This window comes from Pimephales promelas, chromosome 1, assembly GCF_988280905.1.
Source record: "Pimephales promelas chromosome 1, fPimPro1.hap1.1, whole genome shotgun sequence".
Classification (NCBI taxonomy): Eukaryota; Metazoa; Chordata; class Actinopteri; order Cypriniformes; family Leuciscidae; genus Pimephales; species Pimephales promelas.
Window position 1 is genome coordinate 31,290,658 of NC_142769.1, and position 21,116 is coordinate 31,311,773.

The 21,116-nt window shown below is 39.0% G+C and overlaps 1 protein-coding gene across 3 annotated transcripts; it reads right to left on the reverse strand.

Moving 5' to 3' along the window:
• Positions 1 to 7,191: 7,191 nt before the first annotated feature.
• sall1a (spalt-like transcription factor 1a) lies at positions 7,192 to 19,726 on the reverse strand. Of its 3 annotated transcripts, none has more exons than XM_039657192.2 (3): positions 18,829 to 19,726; positions 9,096 to 12,499; positions 7,192 to 8,013 (listed from the first exon to the last, which is right to left on the reverse strand). In XM_039657192.2, the coding sequence occupies exons 1-3, from the start codon at positions 18,899 to 18,901 to the stop codon at positions 7,573 to 7,575; spliced, it is 3,918 nt and encodes a 1,305-aa protein (XP_039513126.1). In that variant the 5' UTR covers positions 18,902 to 19,726; the 3' UTR covers positions 7,192 to 7,572. The 3 variants fall into 3 exon arrangements, with proteins under 3 accessions (XP_039513126.1, XP_088985612.1, XP_088985613.1); XM_089129486.1 differs by lacking the exon at positions 18,829 to 19,726 and adding an exon at positions 15,316 to 15,442; XM_089129487.1 differs by lacking the exon at positions 18,829 to 19,726 and adding an exon at positions 15,287 to 15,382.
• Positions 19,727 to 21,116: the final 1,390 nt, after the last annotated feature.

The window sequence follows — 21,116 nt, forward strand, 5'->3', positions numbered from 1 at the left end:
ACGAAGGTCTTACGGGGCTGGAACAACATGAGGGTGAGTAAATACTGACAGAATTTTCATTTTTGGGTGAACTAACCCTTTAACTTTATAGCATAATGGACTTATACGGTATGAAAGACCAAATGTGCAGGCAAGCAGAAGGACTCAGAATATGAACTTAATCTGCAAAGTTTAATGCTTAGTGTTTCTCAGTGATACTGCCATAAAGTTGGCTTGACATTGTACAATCACACATTTAGGGACCATAAACAAAGTTATGTAATGAAAGTTACATACGGCATTGGTATACACGTTTCTAACTTCAATAGCATTTGCACTGTAAAGTGTTCATAGGTGCAGGCATAATGTGCAATTTAAACAAATAAATTGAAGTTTGCTATTGAAGTTAGAAACATTTAGGCCTATCGATAATGAGAATGCGAATGTGACGTCACGCATTTGCATTGTGGGAAAGCGTCACCATCTTGGAAGGATACGCTATCCGTTGTCATGGTTACTTTGACAGTGAGACCGAGAGAAATAGCGACAGAGAGAGAGAGAATCAGCTTAATATTTGTTACTGCCAACACAATGCAAGAGTTCAAAAGCTTTAAGTCATTAGAAGCTTACGAACAATTCTGCTGCGGCTGGGTGCAAGACTTAAGCCCCACAGAGATTCCGGAAAAAACACAGATAACGTGACCTGGCATTTGTCCCTGGATTATTTGATTTCGGTTCATTCACACTGCCAGTGATTTGCCTGGATCTGTGAGTGCATTCACACACAACTCGTAAAGATCCCGGAAAGACACATGACGCCAGGATGAGACGTATAACGTACGCATCGAAAACATGTTTAGGCACCTTACAAGATGTGATCCTATAGGGTGTCATATAACTGAAGCTAAAGGGTACCTAAAGCGTCAGATATTGAAGCATGGTCAAAATGCTTCCCATGGCGTCAGTTAGATGACGCCTTGGGATGAGAATGGGCTGATAATCCAACGCATTTTCATCAAATGAACTGAAAACCGCCTGTGGAAAATTATAAGTTGTTTTTATATGGATTATTGAATTTTTACTAATGAAAATGTGTTTGAAATGTTTTGAATTTAAAGATTCACTTGTTAAATATTCAACCATGCTAAATTTCAGCCCATAAAAATGCAAGCTCTAAACATACAATGCGTCAAAATACAAGCAGCCTCAATGCAATGCATATTTTTTTTTTCTTCCAAGTAGTGCAATTCAACAGGTTTTTAATTTACTTCCATAAGTTCCTCCGTTGGCATTGTACAGTAATTGTGAGGATAGGGGAGGAATGCATGTCCTTACAGTGCATCTTCAGACACTTTGACGATGAGGAAACGTAATCTACGGGATGACATTAACGAAGGAGTGAGCATCTACCTGTCTTTGAGCCCCATGGCAGACAGTGCAGGCTAAGGTTACCGGCCCTCATTCTGATGGTGAAAGGAACACAATCAACCTACTTAATCTCCCACTGCTCTTAAAGGAAGAGGAAACCGATCTGGGCTCCATTCTACAGACAAACCACACAAGAGTACATGGGCTTCATCTTAAAATGGACCTACACATTAAATTACACTCAAGCACTGGAAGCACAGATGGCCTAAATGCAGCCCTTCTCTTCTTTTATTCACAAGGGAAAAAAGAAAGGAGGGAGAGATAGAGGGAACTGTTTTCATAACGGACAGTGTCACCACCCTTGCGGCCTTGAGACTTGGAGAATGAGCTCCGAGTCCCTAAAATTTAAGCCATTAGCATCAGAAAGAGGCTAAATACCCGTCCTGCAATAAAACCCCAACAAAAGAACTTCCAGCAATTTCAGCAGTGATGATAAACCCAAGCCTGAGACAGCCATCGCTCTGTGAGAGGGACAAGACCTTACTGTACGCCCTCCCCTCGGCTTCTGCAGGCATGAGTGCACCAATAAAGTACGCACCCAATGTCTGCCCACTGCTGCCTGGCTTTTAGGACCCCACAGTGAGAGTCCCACCTGTCTGTCTAGGGACAATGGCAGCTGTAATACAATATCTCTGTGTGTGTGTGTCGCTCCGTGCCAGGAGAAAAGCTGAAGGAGTGGACAGATAAATGACTCGCACAATTGGACTGCGGCCAGGCTCCTGTCCCACCTCAGAGCGAACCTGCGGCCAGACCGAGCAGAAGACAGAGCCCTGATTCAGGATTTAGTGACAGAGAGACAGAGAGAGAGAGAGAGAGAGAGTAAGAAACAGAAATATTAAGAAAGTTGCACTTTTTACTGAACTGTTTCAAACAGGTGACTTCGCACCTGCTCCAAATTGTGCAAAATTCTAAATTGAAAGAGTTCAGAGTTCACTTTCAGTTCATGAGTATTAATATTTTTTAATGACAGGGGGAAGGGGAAGAATGCACTGTAATTAAAAAAAAAAAGGTTAATTAATTGTAATCCACAAAAGTTAATTAAATAAATGTGATGGAAAATATAAAATATGATTTAATTATATAAACGAAATATAATTTTTTAAATGTATTTTTTTAAATAATCAAAAATGTATTTTAATTCTACTTATTTAACTCAATTCTGCATCCTGTTTATACATGATTTTTAAATCAATTTCATTCGGAATGGTGCACACACTTAGTGAAACTAAAATATTATAAAACATTCAACCTCAGCCCTTATTACACATGCTCTGTGTGAATGAATTAAAGAAGCCTTTATTTATTTCTGTCATGACAGAGCATATATTTCAAAAATGTATTATTTAAATATTCTATACTTAAAATATTAACAAAAATGAATTTCTTAAAATTATTTATACAATTGAGAATTGTTATTGCATTAATAATTCCTTTATGCAGCATTTAACAGTAGCCTAGGCTATGTGTAAAATCATCTTATCATTGTATGCTCAAGATGCTCGAGATGCAGCTTCTGGGCTGTTCTTGCAGTGTAAAGATGCTACATGCTGGCTTTGATTACTCTGCCATGATAACACACGCACGCACGCACGCACACACACGCAGGCTGAGAAATCTTCCTCCATGTTTGCTCTTTCAATCTAGAGGTTCACTTTCAGCCAGCTGTGTGCACGTCTCAGACACTGAGACTCTATCCGCAGGAAATCATGAACCATGAGAACAGAAGGCTCTTTTCAGAGAGTTAAGAAAAATGAAGAAAACACCGGACTAGTCAGGATGAAAGTGAGGATAACGGACAACACTAATAACAGACAACGAACGAACAGATGAAAATCCAAATAAGCAATCCATGGAAAGACAATGCTAATCGCCCTAATTGTATCCTTTGCTCCTACATGCCACACACGCCTGTCACCTGGTAATGATTGACAGGTGGGCAGGTGTGGTGCTGAGCAGTGGTTCGGTCGAGCAGCACTTCAATTGTCCCAAAGGTGTCTTTGATCTCCCCTGCGTAGACCAAAAACACAGCAGGGAGTCACAGCCAGCCCCCGGGGCTAAAGCCAGTGACACGACAGAGCAGAGGTGGGTCCGTTACGTGAAGAGGGCGCACGCTCCGCTGAGAACTCCCCGAGGCTCATACTGAATCCTGTCAGATCTCATAACCTTCCCCTTTGAGAAACTGAAACAACGGTCACCTGCATTATTATTCACTCGCTCGCTCTCACACCTCCATAAATGTACAGACTAGATCTCTCATCTATAATATTATCATTATATCAGCCTTTTCAGGCTCATTATAATCGTGTTCTTTTGCAAATTCTACCCCTTTCATTAAACGTAGCGAAGTAAACTGCATCTTCACATAGATTAATCTGCACCTAATACATTGCTAATGTCAAATGATAAATAATGAAAACCTCAAATAACGTGGCCTAGATGGAGTGCATACAGCGTACTGACCCCATGTCCTGTATCATAAAAGGCAATGAAACTGATTAATAGCCTACTCTGAAGCATGAGCATGACACTGCTCAAACAACAGAAATAAACAATGCGAAACTCAAAGATGGAAAGGTGCACTCAGTTCCTTCATCTCTGTGTGTTTTTAAAAATGCACTGCCCTATTTGCCTATTTCAAGCAACAGCAAGTCTCAGAAAACATGTACAGCTGCTTTCATTTCTGTCCTGCAAGGCAGGGGGTAAAGAGTGTTATTATTGTATTGTTATTAATAATGTTATATTTTATGTCCTCTCGTTAGTGTCTTCATTATCTATAAAAAAAATAATGTATTTTGCATACAAGTACATAAGGCATTAACACAGAGACATATTATCTCTCTTCTGGATCGTTCTCAATTCTGCGGATCATTCTGCTGTTCCGGTTTAAAAAAAATCGAATCAGTTACTTTGTACAAAATGACATGCTTCTTAAAAAAATATTTTTAGAGAATGTTGAATTTCACTTCAAATCACATTAAAAGGCATCTATGCATTTTGAGTGGTTTAAATAAGACGATCATTACTTAGCAGTGAAAAATAATAATGATAATGATTATTGTTATTTTAATAATAAAAGGAAGAAGAAAATGAAAAGATATACAAATTAGACAGTTATACTGCAAATTACAGATATGCAGTGTAATGTTTAAATATGCAGTGTAATGTTTAAAAGTCATGTTTAGAACATGACTAAAGATTATCAAATAAATATTAAAGATGAACATTTCTCTGTTTTGTTTTTTTTTTGTTCACGAAAATTCCATGAAATATTAAATATTTCTTCATATAATTTATATAAAGAAAATATAAATAAAAATATGGAATTATTTAAAATTAGAAAATTACAAAATACGTTTTTTATTTGTTATTATTATTGTTATTTTTATCATTTGTAATATTGAGGAAAATAGGTTCTCTTATACTTTCAACCATCGAAATGCAACCAATATGTGTCTCATTTTGGTTTAAAATGAAATTGGGCATTAGGCTTACACATTTTTATTATTCAAGCTGCACTATATTGATTGATGTCCAAATGTCGACAAACACATTATGTGGGAGCCGGCATACTTATGCTTAATACACTAATATTCAACTATATAAAATTGAGAAACTATTGGGTGCTCAATATTACTTTTACATTAGGCTATTAAATTATTGGCATTAAGAAATGTAGGCTATACATTGACGAAATTAACGCATTTATGAAATGCACTGGGGTCCAACAGCAAAATTTACCGGGTGTGAATCAAATCACTTTTATTGTAAACACCGTGAGACAAATGTCATAATTGAGAGGGGTTTGGTGTCAATGGTGTCAATAAAAGGCGCGCGGTCTGTCACTGAAGAATCCGGAAGCTGGGATGTTCAAACAAAGTGCCTGTCGCGGGGTGAGAGCACAGATTGAGAGGGGCGGGGACCCTCTGCCGCTCCCGGACTATTTGCAAGGGTCATTTAGCATCGCGATCTAGTAAATATTGGGGAATTTATCCAGCTATAAAATCCGGGGAGGAGGCGGTGTGGGGCGAGAGGATGCAAACCTCGAATTAACAGATCCTGCGTTTCAGGAAGTGCAATGGTGTGTTAAATTAAATGCAGCTGGTGAAAAAGCTGGACATAGGCTATATTTTATTTTAAACGATGATAGATTGATAGTATTTTTTTTAAAGCCCACTATTAATCGGTGACATTTCCTTAAAGGGTTTATTGCCTTAATGTTTTAAAAGTAGTTGAATAATTAGCCTACCACGAATCGATAACGATATAATAACAATAAAATACCCTGATAACAGGATTTTTTTTAAAGCCGAGGCTTTTGCTGATGATGACTAAATGTTAAAGGGCTACGGTAAATCCAGAGGATAAAGCAAATGCCACTATTCCTTTGTACAGCGCAAAATAAATAGAATAGTCTATTTATATTTGTATCATTTCAAATGATGGCTACAAGTCCGACTAAAACCAAATGTCCGGGAAACATGAGACAGCCATAGGCTACCAAATTAAAGCATCCGAACAATCATTACCTACCCTACAACATGAAAATATTTTCAGCTTAAAACTATTAACTCAAAGAAAACGGGTTATGAAAAGTTTCCCTTATAGCCGATGAGACAGGAACGGTGAACCAATCCATCTAAACAAACGCTGAAAGAAGGGGGCTTCTAAAACGATCGATTGTTTAATTAAAGATGCTGAAGCCTGTCAACCGCCAGAATGATGAACTCAGAAATGTGACTTACAGAGGAGCTTTGAAGCTTTGTGTTTTAATGAAGCGCTCTGTAATTGCATTTGCATCCTGACGGACTCAGCCTGACACGTTGAAGTTAAATATGTAACCGACTTTGGATTAACATTTCACACGTTTAATGCACTCTGTCGGGAAAATAAATCCATAGTCCATCAGCAGAAGAAATTCTGCCAGAGCTGAAAACAGCATATCGACTAGAGTAACTCAAAATTATTTTTGATGAAAAAAAAAAACGCGGTAAAACACAAAACAAATCATCAAGACAGACACTCTTTCTTTTGGAAAACTGATGTATTTGATTATTAGAGTAAAGAATTACAGTATCGTAGTTGTTAGTAGGTATTAAACTGTAGAGAAACTGGGCCCTAAAAGATCTTTCAGCTTTTCAAGAAAGTGCTTGTAACAGTCCATAATATATATATATTTATAATATTTATAAAAACACTATCATCATTTGTCCCCTGGCCGAGATGGACTTTGTCTTCGAGTTAGACTATGTACAATTGTTGTAAAGGAATTTGTTGCTCCACGTTCGAAAAAAAAAAAAAAAATGTATAGGTTGGGTCAACAGATGATGTGCAGTAGATGCTAGTACCTAGCAGCAGTTTGAAAGCTAAGCAAAATATAAACCTCAAAGATCACACAAGGCATTTTGTCTTTTTCCCTCTCATTCATGTGTGGACCTCTTCATGTTGTCATCTAACAACCCTTTAAGCTTTGTATCCTATTTGCACAAATAAAGAGTGAGAACTGAATGTAATAAAAAGCAAAAGGAAAATACTAAGGTCTAAATAAACAGCTGAGGTGAAACCCATTTTTTTACATTTCTTTTTTTTCTTTTTACCTTCTAAGACAGAGAGAAAAGGACTAACCTATGTCCCTGGATTTATGAAATGTTGATATTTCTCAGAGGAAAGTTTCTACACAGCTTGTAAACCATCTAGCACAGATAAGTGTAAAGTATTTACAGCCTTACGTTGCACTTTTTTAAGCTCTAAATCATTACATGAACATCAAGTTTTGTTAACACATACTACAGATAGAAAATAATTTAATGCCATGGTGAAGTCTTCTACCAAGAAAAGCTAAGTTTCAAAAGCACACTTTAAAACACTCATACAGATTCGCTCTGCTGATAAAACGGAAAATAACATAAAAACTAAGTAACTGTTAATATTTCCACTTGGTTTTCGAGCAAGGTTATAATCACTAATAAATAAGCTCCAAAAACTATAACGTGTTGTACATTGTACAAAAAAAAGCAAGTTCTTTTCAAACTCCTCTTCATAAAGTCTTAATGGCAAGCAAAAGCTGATACAGTTTTTTTCCTTGCTTTTCTCTTTCATATTCTGGAGCACTTGTGTGTGCCAGTTAAAGAGTATATGTTTGTTCATGAGCACAACAAAAACGATTCTCTAGTTTGTCACTATCTCCTTGTCCTCCATAAAGCGTGCGAAGCGAAAGTGAGTCCCGTTCTCTGTGTTTGCCATTTTCTCTAGGCCAGCCAGAGCAGGATTGGGCTCAGAGTTATGCAGCTTTTCCATGCTGCCCGTCAAGCCTCCAATCGGAGAACTGCCCCCATTGCCCACACTCCCTGACAGTGGAGGGGGTAGACCTCCATTCTGGATCACAGAGATCTCGTTGGTTTTCATGGCCAGGCCGTTAGAGAAAGCAGCAGCGTACTGATTCCAGAAGCTGGTTGGGTCTCCATTTCCAGACCTACTGGTTAAGTCCTTTTGGAAGAGCTCAGGAAACTTTACAGGGTTGGTGCCAAGGAAAGCCATGGGACCATCTACTGAAAGCCTGCGACCACGCCGTGCAGGAGCACTGTTCCACATGTGGGTGCCCATATGCACCTAGAGAGAGGGAAAGAGAGAAAAAGAGAAAAAAAGGATTAAAGAGTATAAAAAACAAAGGATAAGGAAAGCTACACCATTTAAAGTTTGGAAACATTAAAATGAATAACACGTGAGATGATGCAATGGAAAAAGGGGAGTAGTACTCTAATAATTAGTATTAAAATAGGCCCACTGGAAGCAGCATTTGTCTAATTATTAAAACAAGGTTAAAATTATGTAACATTCACTCAGTGAGAATGGGCGTCTGCATATGAAAGAAAGGGCCTGTGGTAGACATGTGTTCTGAGAAAATTGCACTGTCCACTCTCATTGTGCTGGACAGTATTGTATCTGACAGTTGCCCCCAGTTCACCCTTGAAGCATGCAATACATTTAGGGGGGAACGCATCTTGTTTAATTGTTGCAACCCTTAGTGTAGCAATGCACATTATGAGGTGCAAAGACCAAGCTACTTTTACAAATTAGCCTACATAGCACTAAAATTATCTATTTCCCATTCATATTAATGCAATGCTAATTCATAAGAGTAAATTAACAAAATCAATATTTAATGCAGTTAAATTAGACTATTAATACAGAATATCAAAATTCCAAAATTGAAATAAAATAAATAAAAGTTTAATTTAATTTGAGGGAATTTTTTAGCTTGATAGTTACATTCCTTCCAGAACATGTAGCCCCATAGTGAGTAAAGTTTTAATTAGTGCAATCACATATCCATATATAACCTACAGGATTCTGTTTATCTGTGTGTTAGGCTTTTTTATTGTGATCAAAAATAAATCTGTGTATCAGTAATCTGTATATATATATATATATATATATATATATATAAAATCGGTATATACACACAGACCTTTGTTTTTGTGCAATGCTGATCATACTTGTGCTTTCCCCCCTTTATAATTCACAATGCATTCTAATTGTTTTCCCTAATCAATACTGGTTTATACGGTCAATGCCCATTGTGGCTGGCTTTTCACAAATATAAAGAGCGAAAAAACATCTGGAAATGCTCAAAGAATGTATTTTATAAAATCTGAGAAAATTATTTGCATCTAATATGCAGTGATAATTACCTTGAGATTTCCTTTGGTGGTAAATGCTCGTCCACAAATGGTACAAGCAAAGGGCTTCTCTCCTGTATGGGTTCTCTCATGGATTTGCAGGGCACTGGAGGAGGAAAATGTCTTCCCACAAGTGGTACAGTAGTGCTGCTTAGGCGTCCTTCGTGGTGGGGCAGTCGAAAGTACTGGAGAGGTGGAAGCAGATGAGGTCACTAATGCAGAGGGCAAGTCTTTTACTTCCGGTTGAAAACTATGCAGAAAGCCGTTGACCTCAGTCTTCATCATGGAGGTCATTGGTCCAACAGACAGAAGGGATGGAGTTGGGCTGGAGGCAAGACTGGTGTTGGGCTCGAAGAGCTGGGAGGGCAAATCTCGCATCTGATGCGTCAGCATATGTTGCTTCAAGTTCCCCTTGGTGGAAAAGCCCCGGTTGCATGCTGTGCAAATGAACGGTCTCTCTTTGGTATGGCTACGGTAATGGATGTCCAAGGCACTCTGGCAGGCAAATGTCTTGCCACAGATGTCACATGCTGTGTTCTTTAGGGTGCCTCGCTCACGGAAGGGGAAAAGCATGCTAAGAGGATCTTTTGATGAGTTAATTGAAGAAAGATCCAGAGCTCCAGGACTGGCAGAATGAGACTGCATGAGACACGCGCTAATGTGCTCCAATGACAAGGCCCTCTGCTGCCGATCCTCCAGACTCGGAGACTTTTGCTGTTGTGTAGTACCATTAGAGGGTGATGGAGCTTGCATGGAAGAGGTAGATTCAGAGACAGCTGGACTTCCGGCACTTTGGCTTTCGAAGTCGCCTCCAAGTGAAGAGGAGTCATTTGTGAGTCTGTCTCCTTCCATTAATCCGTTCTCCAATGATTTCTCTTGGTCACACTGCACTTCCTCTACTGCTCCCTGGTTGGCACACTTCTGGCTCTCCGTACCTAATGACTCATGTGGAGTAGGGGATGAACAGAGGCTGTCTTGGGATGCATCAGCTGACTTTGGTGTGTCTGGAATACTGCTGTCTGGTCCATCCTCAATTCCTTCCATGTTTTCATCAGAGAAGTCAAGATCATCAAAATTTCTCTCGTCAAATGAGCCAGCATCGGACCCCATGGATTCTGGATAGTTGTCAGGAAAAGGGGTGTTGGGGATCTGGCCACCCATGTGCATGCGAATATGCTGCTGCAGTACCACAGCATTTGTGAACTTCTTCTGACAAATAGGGCAGGAATGTTGGACCCTCATTGGCGGCATAGCTCGATGGACACTGTAATGAGTCTTGAGGTTGCCCTTGGTGGTGAAGGCACGACCACACACTTTACATTTGAAAGGCCTCTCCCCAGTGTGTGTGCGGTAGTGCATTTTTAGTGCACTCTGACAACTAAGAACACGGTGGCAGATAACACACTCATTGGGGTCTGTCAACTTCCTGTCAATGTTCTCAACAAGTTGCTGAAGCTTAGATGTTTCTGAGCCTTGGAGAGGATCAAGGAGACCTCCGAATGGAAACTTAGCTTTGAACTGTTCTGACATCAGGGGCATGAGTGGGTTAGTGGCCATTGGAGGGCTGTTGGAGGTGGTGTACTCAATGGTACCCTCCACCGCAGAGCTCATGCTTGTCGTTAAACTGGATGACTGATTGTTTTCTTCAGCTTTTCCATTTGAGGTAGGCAGGGTTGTGCTCTCACCTTCTTCCAACACACTTTCTGTGTTCTTCATAGGTGTATCAGCAGGACCTGAGTCGCTTTTTGTAGAATGAGAAGGGCTGCTTATAGCCAATGAGTTATTCTCTTCTTTCTTGATGAATGGAGGCAGGCTTGGTATAGTTGGTGGAAGTAACATGCCAACAGAAGATGTCAGAGTAGACAGGACAGGTTTACTATCGAGCCAGCTAGTCACTGGCTTCTCAGGAGGCATAGACATACCATAGGGAATGCCAGTACTCGTTGGAATATTGTCTAGATGCTCTGGGACAGGGTATGGGTTCATCTGAATATGTGGATACTTCTCTTTATGACGCTGAAAATGAACCTTCAAGTTACCACGGGTGGAAAAGCGGTTGCCACATATGTTGCACTTGTATGGCCTCTCACCTGTATGAGAACGTAAGTGAATCTGCAAAGCACTGTCACTACCAAACACCTTGCCACAAAACCTGCACTTATGCTTGAAAAACGTATCCTCAGAGCTACTCTTCGGTTCAAAAGATGAGACATTAGGTGGCTTGCCTTTCCTTTGCTGAGCCAGTGCAGCCAGTGAATTGAGATCCTCAACCGTGGTACCGACACTGGGCAGTGCACTGGAGAATATTGGGTTGCCTGGTGGGGGCTGAGGTAGAAGGGTATTAGCCACAGGATTCAAAAGGCTTCCCATTGCAAAGGCAGGTGTGGATGACTTTGCAAGTGATGGGTTTCCTAACTGAGGATGCAAGCTTCCTGCATTGCTTGGCTTCTTCTCTAAAGGTTGGGCATTAACTGTAGCTGGCACTGGTGCACCGAGGCTTTGAGATGACTCTCCCACACTGGAATTGCTCTGAGGTAGCTGCACAACATTAGCCATCTGTTTCAAACTGCTAATGCTTGCAGATTGGCTAGCTATGCTCTGTGCCAACCCTGCAGCAGCTGCCAACTGTTGAGATAAATGGGAACTAAGAGTGGTTAGTGGGCTAGTCCCTGAACCTAAAGTCACAGGGGAAGAACTAGGTGGTGCTTGAAGCTCAGGTGACTGTGACGCAAGCAGAAGAATCTGATGACGAATCTGCTCGATGAGCTGTAGCTGATGGATCTGCTGCTGCTGTAGGGCCAAGAGCTGCTCCATGAGGGCTGGCACAGCCACCCTTTGTCCTCCCGCTCCTCTGGTCTCTTGGGAGAACTGGGCCACAGCCACTTTGGTGCTCTGTAGGTTTTCAATAATGACGTTGCTGTTGATCATGGAAAAATTGCCCAACTCAGTCAAGTTACCCAGCTGAGGTAGTGAAGCAGAGATGACAGAGTTCCCCATACTGGGCCCAGAGCTGCCCAGAGCTCCATGGCTGCTTCCAACACCACTGAGTGGGCTGCCACCCGCCATACATCCACTTCCATCATTATGGGGTGCAGAGACTCCTGACATCTCTGTGTCCATGGCCTCCACTTTTTCAAGTATGTTCTGCTCCAAGAGGTCGGTCAACTCTGCTTGATCTGTGTTATTAGTTGTATCATTCATCTGCTCATCAGGATTATGAGGAGAGGATCCTGGGGAGAAGGTTCCGGAAGGAGACACTGGATTTTCATTCACAATTAGAACTAATTGATTCTTAGTGCAATTCTTCTGGTGTTGTTCAAGGTCCGATAGTTCAAAGAACTCTTCGCAACATCTGCTGCAGACATGGGCACCCGAGTCTTTACAGGGGGAGACGTCCAGGTTAGTCTCTGTGTCCCCTGCAGTGGAAAATAAGGGGGGGGGGGAGGACAAGGAGATTAGCGATTAAAGATGTTTTGTATCTGAAGAAGCAGCTTTATCTGTTCAAATTCTTTTGTTGTTAATCTTCCGTTAATCAGTTTAATGCTTATCCTCCTCATACGTATAAAAAACAAATACCAAATAACACAAAGAAAGGCCTTCACACTATGTAGAGCTATGATGAAATAGGATAAGAAAAGAGACTAAATCAATAGCACTTTTACAATATTGCTTAAAAGTGATCTTTGAAGATGTGTATCAAAGTCCCATCAATTCAACCACCTTAGGTAATCATTTTCTTCAGATAATCCATCAAAACATAAAAATACTATGAACTGAGAACAATGGGCCCTAATGAAATTTCATAGAGGGTCATTGATTTCCAATATTTCATACTCCTCACTGTCTACATGTCCACTAGGCACAAATCAACCATTTGAAGGACTTATTAGACTTTCAATTTGCTGTCAACTTTGCTCATTTTCAACCAACGGCAGGCATCTTGGACAGGTTATCCCTGTCACTAAACTAATTTGTATCCAGTCAGCCTGCAATCAGGATCTGACAGGAACAAGTAAGCCTTTGGCATTCAGATCGCTATGCACTCTGCAGAAGCTCAAACTCATTCATACCAGGCTAAGCGTGAATTAAGTAATTTCATGATCATCTTAATACAGCGCATTGTTTTAAAATGATTTTGAATACTAAATAATTATTAAATCAATAAGAACATTTCTAACTATTTTAGGTGATTATTTATGCAGAATTTCAAAGCAAGCAAAATATATATATATAAAAAAAACTATTACTGAACATTTGGCTACAAGCAAGAAACTCTGTCCTTGTTTAAACAAAGTGTAAGTGTACATTAATAACATCACGTGCCTGATGATTTTCATTTAAATTATAAATGGAGCAGGTTTTGAAACTTTTTCTAGAAAATGAACCATAAGCATTTGAAAAACTAGTCTGTTCCCTCCCTCCCTTCTTCTAGGGCTGTAGCCTTTCTCCAGTTTCCTCATTCTTTCTCACCCCACCTCCTCTCTTTTTGTCCCTCAAAAATCATGCTGTTTAACATACAAGTTGATTTACAAATTGTGAGGCAAACTCATTGTGGCGCTTTGCTCTCAACATTTTCATCAGCGTGGAGATTCATTTGCAAATGAAACCCCTGCAAGAAGTGTGTCCCAGCCCTGTGGAGAGACAGGATGGCTCCCCATTGTTCCCCAGCATGGGAGTGTCAGAGCAGGGGAGAGGGGCGAGGGCCCAGCCTGCTCATCACGGCTGGCTCTAAAGCAGATCCTGTTTAATTCAGGGATTATCTTCCCCCTGTGTCTCTCTGAGCTGGAACATCAGATAACATTAAAGTTGCCATGACAGTAAAGCCGTGTCTCACACAAATGATGTGTTGCCCAGACGGAAAAGTCAACTTTTTTGATAAATAAGTTTTAATATTAAAACTAAGTCTGTTAAAGTGAACCCAATGAAAGGGAAACGTGAATATAGTTTTGGGGTAGGTACAAAAAGATTACTTGGGAAGATAAATAAAAAAATAAAAAATAAAAAAACAACAACCAATAAAAACACATAGCAAAAACTATTATTACTGATATGATGATGATAATAATATTGAAAATAATAATGCACACTACCAGTCACTTGTTCATTTACAGTTATTTACAGTCAATTCAGCTAAAAAAATGAAACAACTTAAATAACCTGTTGAAGACCTTTGTTTTCGGTTGGCAAATTTCATCTTCACCTCATCATAAACTAAAAAAATAAATAAATAAAATACTAACAATTGTTTTGTTGTCTCCCCTCATTGAATATGTGGCTACTGTAAGAGACTCACTAAAAGATGAACAACAGTTTTTGGAAATCATTGATAAAGGCTTACAATCGGGGGAAAAACTATATTCTGAAAAAAATAAATAATAATAACAATAATCGCTATGCACAGAAGTTGATACGCTATCCTTAAAAATGCATATTCAAAAGTTACACCGCTTTTTGAATGTTTTTTCTTTTTTTAGAAATTTAAATTTCATTAAATATCTTTTTGAGATTTAAAAAATAGCTTATTTTCGAACAAGATATATTTGCTAGAATGTCGACATTTGAACTAAAAACTGCTAAACAATGATTTGACGATCATCATATGACAGATATGAATGATGAAATAAATTCTTATGTCATATCAAATAAAATCATTTTGAAACTGGTACCAAAAAAAAAAAAACTTAACACATCTACATGCACCAAAATAAATAAAGTAAATTAGCATTAGAACAAATGAATAAATAAATTATCCTTTTATTAATTATTTTCCGTCTCAAAAACAAGACAAGGCAACAGAAATACATTTTAAATAATTTTTTCTAAGTTTTAGAAAAGCATATATTTTCGGGAACAATAATTACACCCAAAATAATGACAATGCGTAAATGGGCAGCTTACAAAGCCAGATGTGTGTCTACAGCCAATAGTACATAGAAAGAAAGAAATTACGCTAGTTTATGAAAGCTATTATACTCTGTGTACGGCTGTGCAGATTAGTGAGAGAGAGCTAGTTTTGATGAGAACAGTTTTTTTTTTTTTTTTTTTTTTTTTTTACAGCGTGATTGCTTTGGGTCATCATCAGCATGCTACAGAGCAAGGTCAAAGATCTCATCCCAAGCAAATCAAGACAGAGAAAGGAGAGAAAATTGGCAATATGGTAAGTATAAAAAAGAGTAACTAGAAAAAAGAGAGGATAAACATACATGAGAATAATTTGTAATGTCTACATTACTTTTCTCAGCTGCAGGCGCCTTGCTAGTTGTGACTTCGAAGAGTGAGTTACAGTTCACTCAAAACCTCCTTCTGTGTCCCTTACTCTCTTCTACCCGCCCTCAACTTTCATTCTTTCCCTTTGCGTCCCTCCCTCACTTTCTCTCTCAAGCCATAGAAAACTTCCTACTGAACACTAGATGGTGTGCCTGGGAAAGGCTTCTTTACTGGTCACCGAGACCTCGTCCTCAATTCTTTTGACATGCCCTTAAAAGCATTGGTGTGAGAGGGGACTATAGCAAAATAAAAATAAAAATAAAGAAAAAATACTCTGGGTCGAAACAACTTCCAAAACATCCACTATAAACACTGGCAAAAGGACAAGATACGAAATCCCTGTTGTTTGCAATGCTTGTGTGTGTATTTTGGAGGGGGGACCTCCCTGACAATCTCTCTGGGTGGGTGTGTTGCAAATCTGCTGAGGTGAAAGGGGAAAGCAGCCACACTGATCTCAATCCACATCACCCCCACCTCCGCAACACCCCCCCCCCACACACACACACACACACCACCCCAGAAAAAAAAGTAAGAGCCCCTGTTTGGCTGGCTATAGCACAGCATGTTGGAGGTCAGAGACATGGTACACATGAACACACCGTGACCTGATCTCTTCTCGCCTCCCCACTGAGGGAGCCTGGCAAAGGTTAAAAAAGCTCTACATCCCACCCTTAGAGACAGACCAGAGAGGACTCCTCACCTCAGTCTAGCTGCTTTCTAATATCCCACACAAGGCCACAAAGCATAGGTAGAAAATTAGCCTCTCGGCTCAAAGTTTTTCACGGAAGAGAAGACATCAAGAGAAGTTTATCTACTTATTAAGGTCTGGTTTTCATTGAATTTTACAGAGAGAAAAAAATGTTACCAAGATGCTGAGTCAAAAAGACAGCAACAAATCTCTGAACAGTGAACACTAAGATACAGGCTGTGCATTTGCCTCTTGCTTTGAATGAGGCAAGCTGTAGCCTATTTGGCAAAAATGTGAACTTGGTCAGCTGACAGTGGTTGACAAATCCTACCATTCACTTCGTTATTAAATTTAAATGGGGAAATCCAGCAATGTTATGGTTTTGAAAAACTTGTATTTTCCGTTTGTTAAATTCTAGCAGTAATCACATAGCCTACACTTCACTTATGAATGCCTTTCGCACTAAAGTCGCTAACACACTGCGTATGTAAATCTGGGCCTGTTCTCTTATTCATTTTTAATAATAATGAGCTGTTTTCTGTACATCCATGTTGTACATACGTATGTTAAAGATGGTTAAACTGTTATAGCTGTTAAAATGCGATGCAGTGCAATAGGCTAATATCTCAACACATAAACCCGCGGAAATCAGTAGATATTTTTACACTAAAATGAATCTTAATATTTAACAAGTATCTATCATTGATCTATAGTCTAGGCTATATATTTTTTTCCCTCATAAGCAAACATAAATACATTGTAGGTTTTAGGAATACAAAGCTCAGATATCTGAGAGCAACTGGTGCTGGGTAGGCTATAGCGGCCCATGAACTGTAGTAGAAAAGCAGTTTAGATCGTTTTATTTAGAACACTAACAGTCAACGTAACTTAATGTAAAGAGAATAGCCTAAGCGTAACATAATGTTGATCTCCACTGTCTTATTTGAGAACAAATACACACGCGGTGTGCCAGTGATTAATGTTTCTTTATGGATCTTCCCTAAAGATTGCACGTAGAAACGTCATGCAAACAACGGTGTGCTATAATAGCCAACTAGCTTTCCCTTTTGCATTAACGGTATATGTAGGCTAGGTCACTTCTGCTAATTCTTCATGTTGCACGTCGGAATTAAAAATGCATTAGATTTAAAAATAATAATAATTAAAAAAAAATGAAGAAAATTAGTTGGATCTAGTTTCGATTTGAAACAAAATCTCTTCAAAGGTCCCACAATCAGAAACATGATAGCCTAGAAAACGCTGAGTTAAGCAAGAGATAGGACAGTTCCCCCGAAACATTGCGTTTTAAAACGGTTCAAATAAGACACTTTACATATCAAAATATCCAGTAGCCTAGGATGTCTTTTCCTAAAATAATTCTTTATAGCTCGATGGGACGTGAGACGAACTTTGATACATGCAGCTTAGCAGTAGTAAAACTTAAAATGTTTAGTTAATAACTGTTGCAAAACCTTCAGTCACTGCCTGCCTGACTGTTCCAACACTGAAAACTATGAAATTCTAAAGACTACATTTAGTATGGAAGCATAGGCCATTATAAGAAAAAGAAATAATAATTAGGCTTGTATCGTTGTTTCACATGTCCAAAATAATAATTATAATAATACATTTATAATAATTTGCATTCTCATTTAGGTAGAAAACCGTTTAATATGTTGTAGCCTAAATGATTGTTTTAAAAGTTGACAACGCACGGTATGAAAGATGAGTTTGGTCACAGTGTGTGTCGGAAACAACATGACACAGCCTGCTAGCTAGTGAGCTCTTGATCACAAAACTCAAGTTGAAACTCATTTAAAAGCAAACGATCGAGATAACATAGGTATTGATAGAAGTTTTGCGATACCCGTCTACTGTATAAGAAGGTAGCCTAGCCTACATCAAAAATTAACACGACGCAATGTCCAAATGTCTAAAATATAAACTATGAAGTCATAATAGAAAAGCTCGATTACATGAGATTGTGTGATTTCGTTGTTCGATCGCCCTTGACTACATGCCATTAAAGTTTAATTTAGTTTAATTATTACCTCTTATAAAGTTTCACAAAAGTTGGAGATACTATAGGGGAAAATATTTTTAAACAAAACAAGTTAAGCTGATTAAGCCTCCACGTTTGAGAACGGTCGCATGATATATATTTTCGATAACGGTGAAAACATGGAATAAAACGCTGCTGAGGTCTAGAGATGCAATATAATATCCTACAGAAGCGGGGAAGAGGGTGAAAAGCTGAAACCATGCGAATCCCCACTTGTGTGGGCACCTTCAACGGGCCAGAACAAAACTAATTCCAAGAGTTTAAACTTTTACAAATGATTGCTGGTGAATTTTGGAAAACCTTTAAAAAAAAATAAAACAATATAACTTCACTTATTTTGTAGGCCACTTTCTTTCACGAGTCAGCTTTCACGAGAAAACTTAAAAAAAAAAAAAAACACACAATGTGACTCTTTAGAATCGAACAGAACTAGATGAAATGTGTTTTTGTTTTAGGGTAAAGTGATGGTTTCTGATGATCGCACGAGGAGTGTAAAAGTTTTCAAATGCAGGCTACTTAAATAATAGAGCTCTTCAGCAGCATGAAATATAAGGATATTACGATGAATTCATTGCCTGAGATTAAACACAAGGAAGAGTCACCCTAAATACGTTAAAACCAACAATAACAAAAAATAAAGTTAAAAATCCCTTTTTGGTAAAAAAAAAAAAAAAAAAAAAAAAAAAGTGCAAAGTGAGTTTATGTGTGTAATAAGGGCTTGAACTCACCATTGTGCTCGGTTGGGACCAGCTGCGAGTCGGACTGGAAATGCTGCGGCTTCGCTTGTTTCCTCCGCGACATGCTGGCTCACGCATCAGCCACGAAAGAATAAAAAATTACTATGAAATCTGCTCAAAATTACGGAAATCGAGCCCATCCACCGCGCATGTGTCCTGTTATGATTATCAATAATGCCTCGCGATTAATCATGGAGGGAGGGGGTTGGGGGAGGGGGGGTCCTCTGAAAGGCGATTGGCACCTTGCCAGCCCCCTATTCAAATGAAGTCTCTTTAATCAATTAGCCGCTGATTTGCTGGGGACTCTTGTCTCTCTTGCTGCTCCCACCCAATGAGTTGATCCGTGTGGAAGAAAGGCTGGATTTTCCAACTCCCTTTAGATACAGTTTAACCCTTCTTAGCAACCATCTGGTGGCTACGTTGGACCTTAACTTAGCCACTACAGGAATGTCAATTTCTCTTTCGAAAGAGCAACCGTATCTTTTGATCTTTCAGGGCATCAAACTGGAGCTCAAAAGTTGCAATTCACCCAAAAGTGTCCGGATAGCCAAACTGTCAGCCAAAGATCTTCCAAAGCCTTTTTTTCCCCCGTAGCTAGACTTTGCGGAGCGTATCGCGTATCCTCGTTTGTGATTGGCATTAAAGTTGTTGTAATTCAGCTCCTGGACGATTACAAGCGCACCGTTTCTAACCAAGTCGTTCTTTCCTCAAAGCAACGGTGTTAAAAGTAGGTCGGTCAACTGAGTTTCGTGCGTAATGGCAACTATCGGCGTCTCGAAAGTCCAAAGAATGTATCAGATGTCCCAAATCAGATTCATCTGATTATTGCCGAACGGGATCAGTAACACGTTTTCATCACACGCCGCATTCAGCGAACAAACAAACTTTAAGGGCCCATGCAGAACGGTGAGAAATCGTCAGCCCCACCCTCTGTTATTCTATTGGTCAGTGCTCTGTTCTATCATAACTCGCGCTCTCTGTCTCTCTCAGCCTCGCACGCTCTCACCCTCCTCTCCTTCCCACTCTCTCACCGCGCGACGGAGACACAGGAACGCTCGCGCTTCACAGCAAACCTCGTCAGCTGTGCGAACCCATCCCATCTAGATCAGCCTGGTTGAAAATTATTTCGCAAAACAAATTTATCATATTAAATTTCGAGGCGGTCGCTGAGAAGAGAAGCCCTCATCTAATGCATCTTTAATGATATAACGTTAGAAGTCGCGTAAAGGTGACAAAAGTCTGCAAACCATCAAGAAAGTGTTTGGAGACGTCAAGTAGCCTATATTAAAATCGATTTAACCAGGATTAAAAACTACGTCTCTGCTTAAACAGATTGCTCTTTTAACGAGATTTGCTATATATTGACACATAGGCTATTCAAATCATTATTATTTTTTAATATATATTTTCAAAAATCAAAAGTTTGGATTAAACATGAAAAATAATAAATGACAAATGCAATAAGAGGAAACAATATGAGCAACTTAAAATTTTGCATTTATTATCGACTGAAGCTATTATCACTTTCATATCTTTCTCTTTAAAAAGTAAGAATTTACAATTATACATTTTCAGTAGCCAACATATGCAAAAAAAAAAAAAATGTTTTAGCTAGGCTACATGTGAAAACAAAGACTTTTTTAATCACTCAAAACGTAGCAATCTGCATGTTAATTTATGTTTGATGTTATTCAAAATCTTGTGTAAAGTGCTCCATTGTATGATTATATTTTAATAATAATTAAAATAGTAATACAAATAATAATCTACCATTAATATGCTATATTTATAAATAGGCAGTGTTTTAAAGAAGAGAGATTCCCCCCGGATTGCACAGCAACGACCAGCAAAACTGAAGATTTATGCCCTGGAAAAGACAAACGAAGCTATCAGTCTAGCTGATTTTGAGAAATGAAGATAATAACGTTACTATAGGTGATGTCTCAGATGCCATTATTTCTCACTGAATATTTAACGAACTGCTGCCGGCGAGATGGATCAGGTCCTATAGCGTCAGCTATCTATACTTTAAGACGACTGTTATTTACTTATTAATGAAAGAACAGAAGGAAAGAAGAGAGGAGTAAACGAACGACGTGTGCTTTGGGTTGAGAGAGAGAAAAAAAATCGCATACGGAGTAAAAATCGATTTATTACTTTTAAAGCTCTTCAGATTATGTCTTTGTTTCAAAACTATTTAGATTATTTCAATCCTTTATTACACTGCATGGCCTATGACGCATTCCCACCATTTCCATATTAATTGCATAAGTATTACC

Bases quoted from the DNA above. Each gene is read 5' to 3' on its own strand.
- sall1a (XM_039657192.2), bottom strand. From the start codon at position 18,901: ATGTCGCGGAGGAAACAAGCGAAGCCGCAGCATTTCCAGTCCGACTCG. The intron at 12,500-18,828 runs GTGAGTTCAAGC...TTTCCACTGCAG, and splicing joins GGTCCCAACCGAGCACAATG to GGGACACAGAGACTAACCTG. The intron at 8,014-9,095 runs GTAATTATCACT...CCCTCTCTCTAG, and splicing joins CCACCAAAGGAAATCTCAAG to GTGCATATGGGCACCCACAT.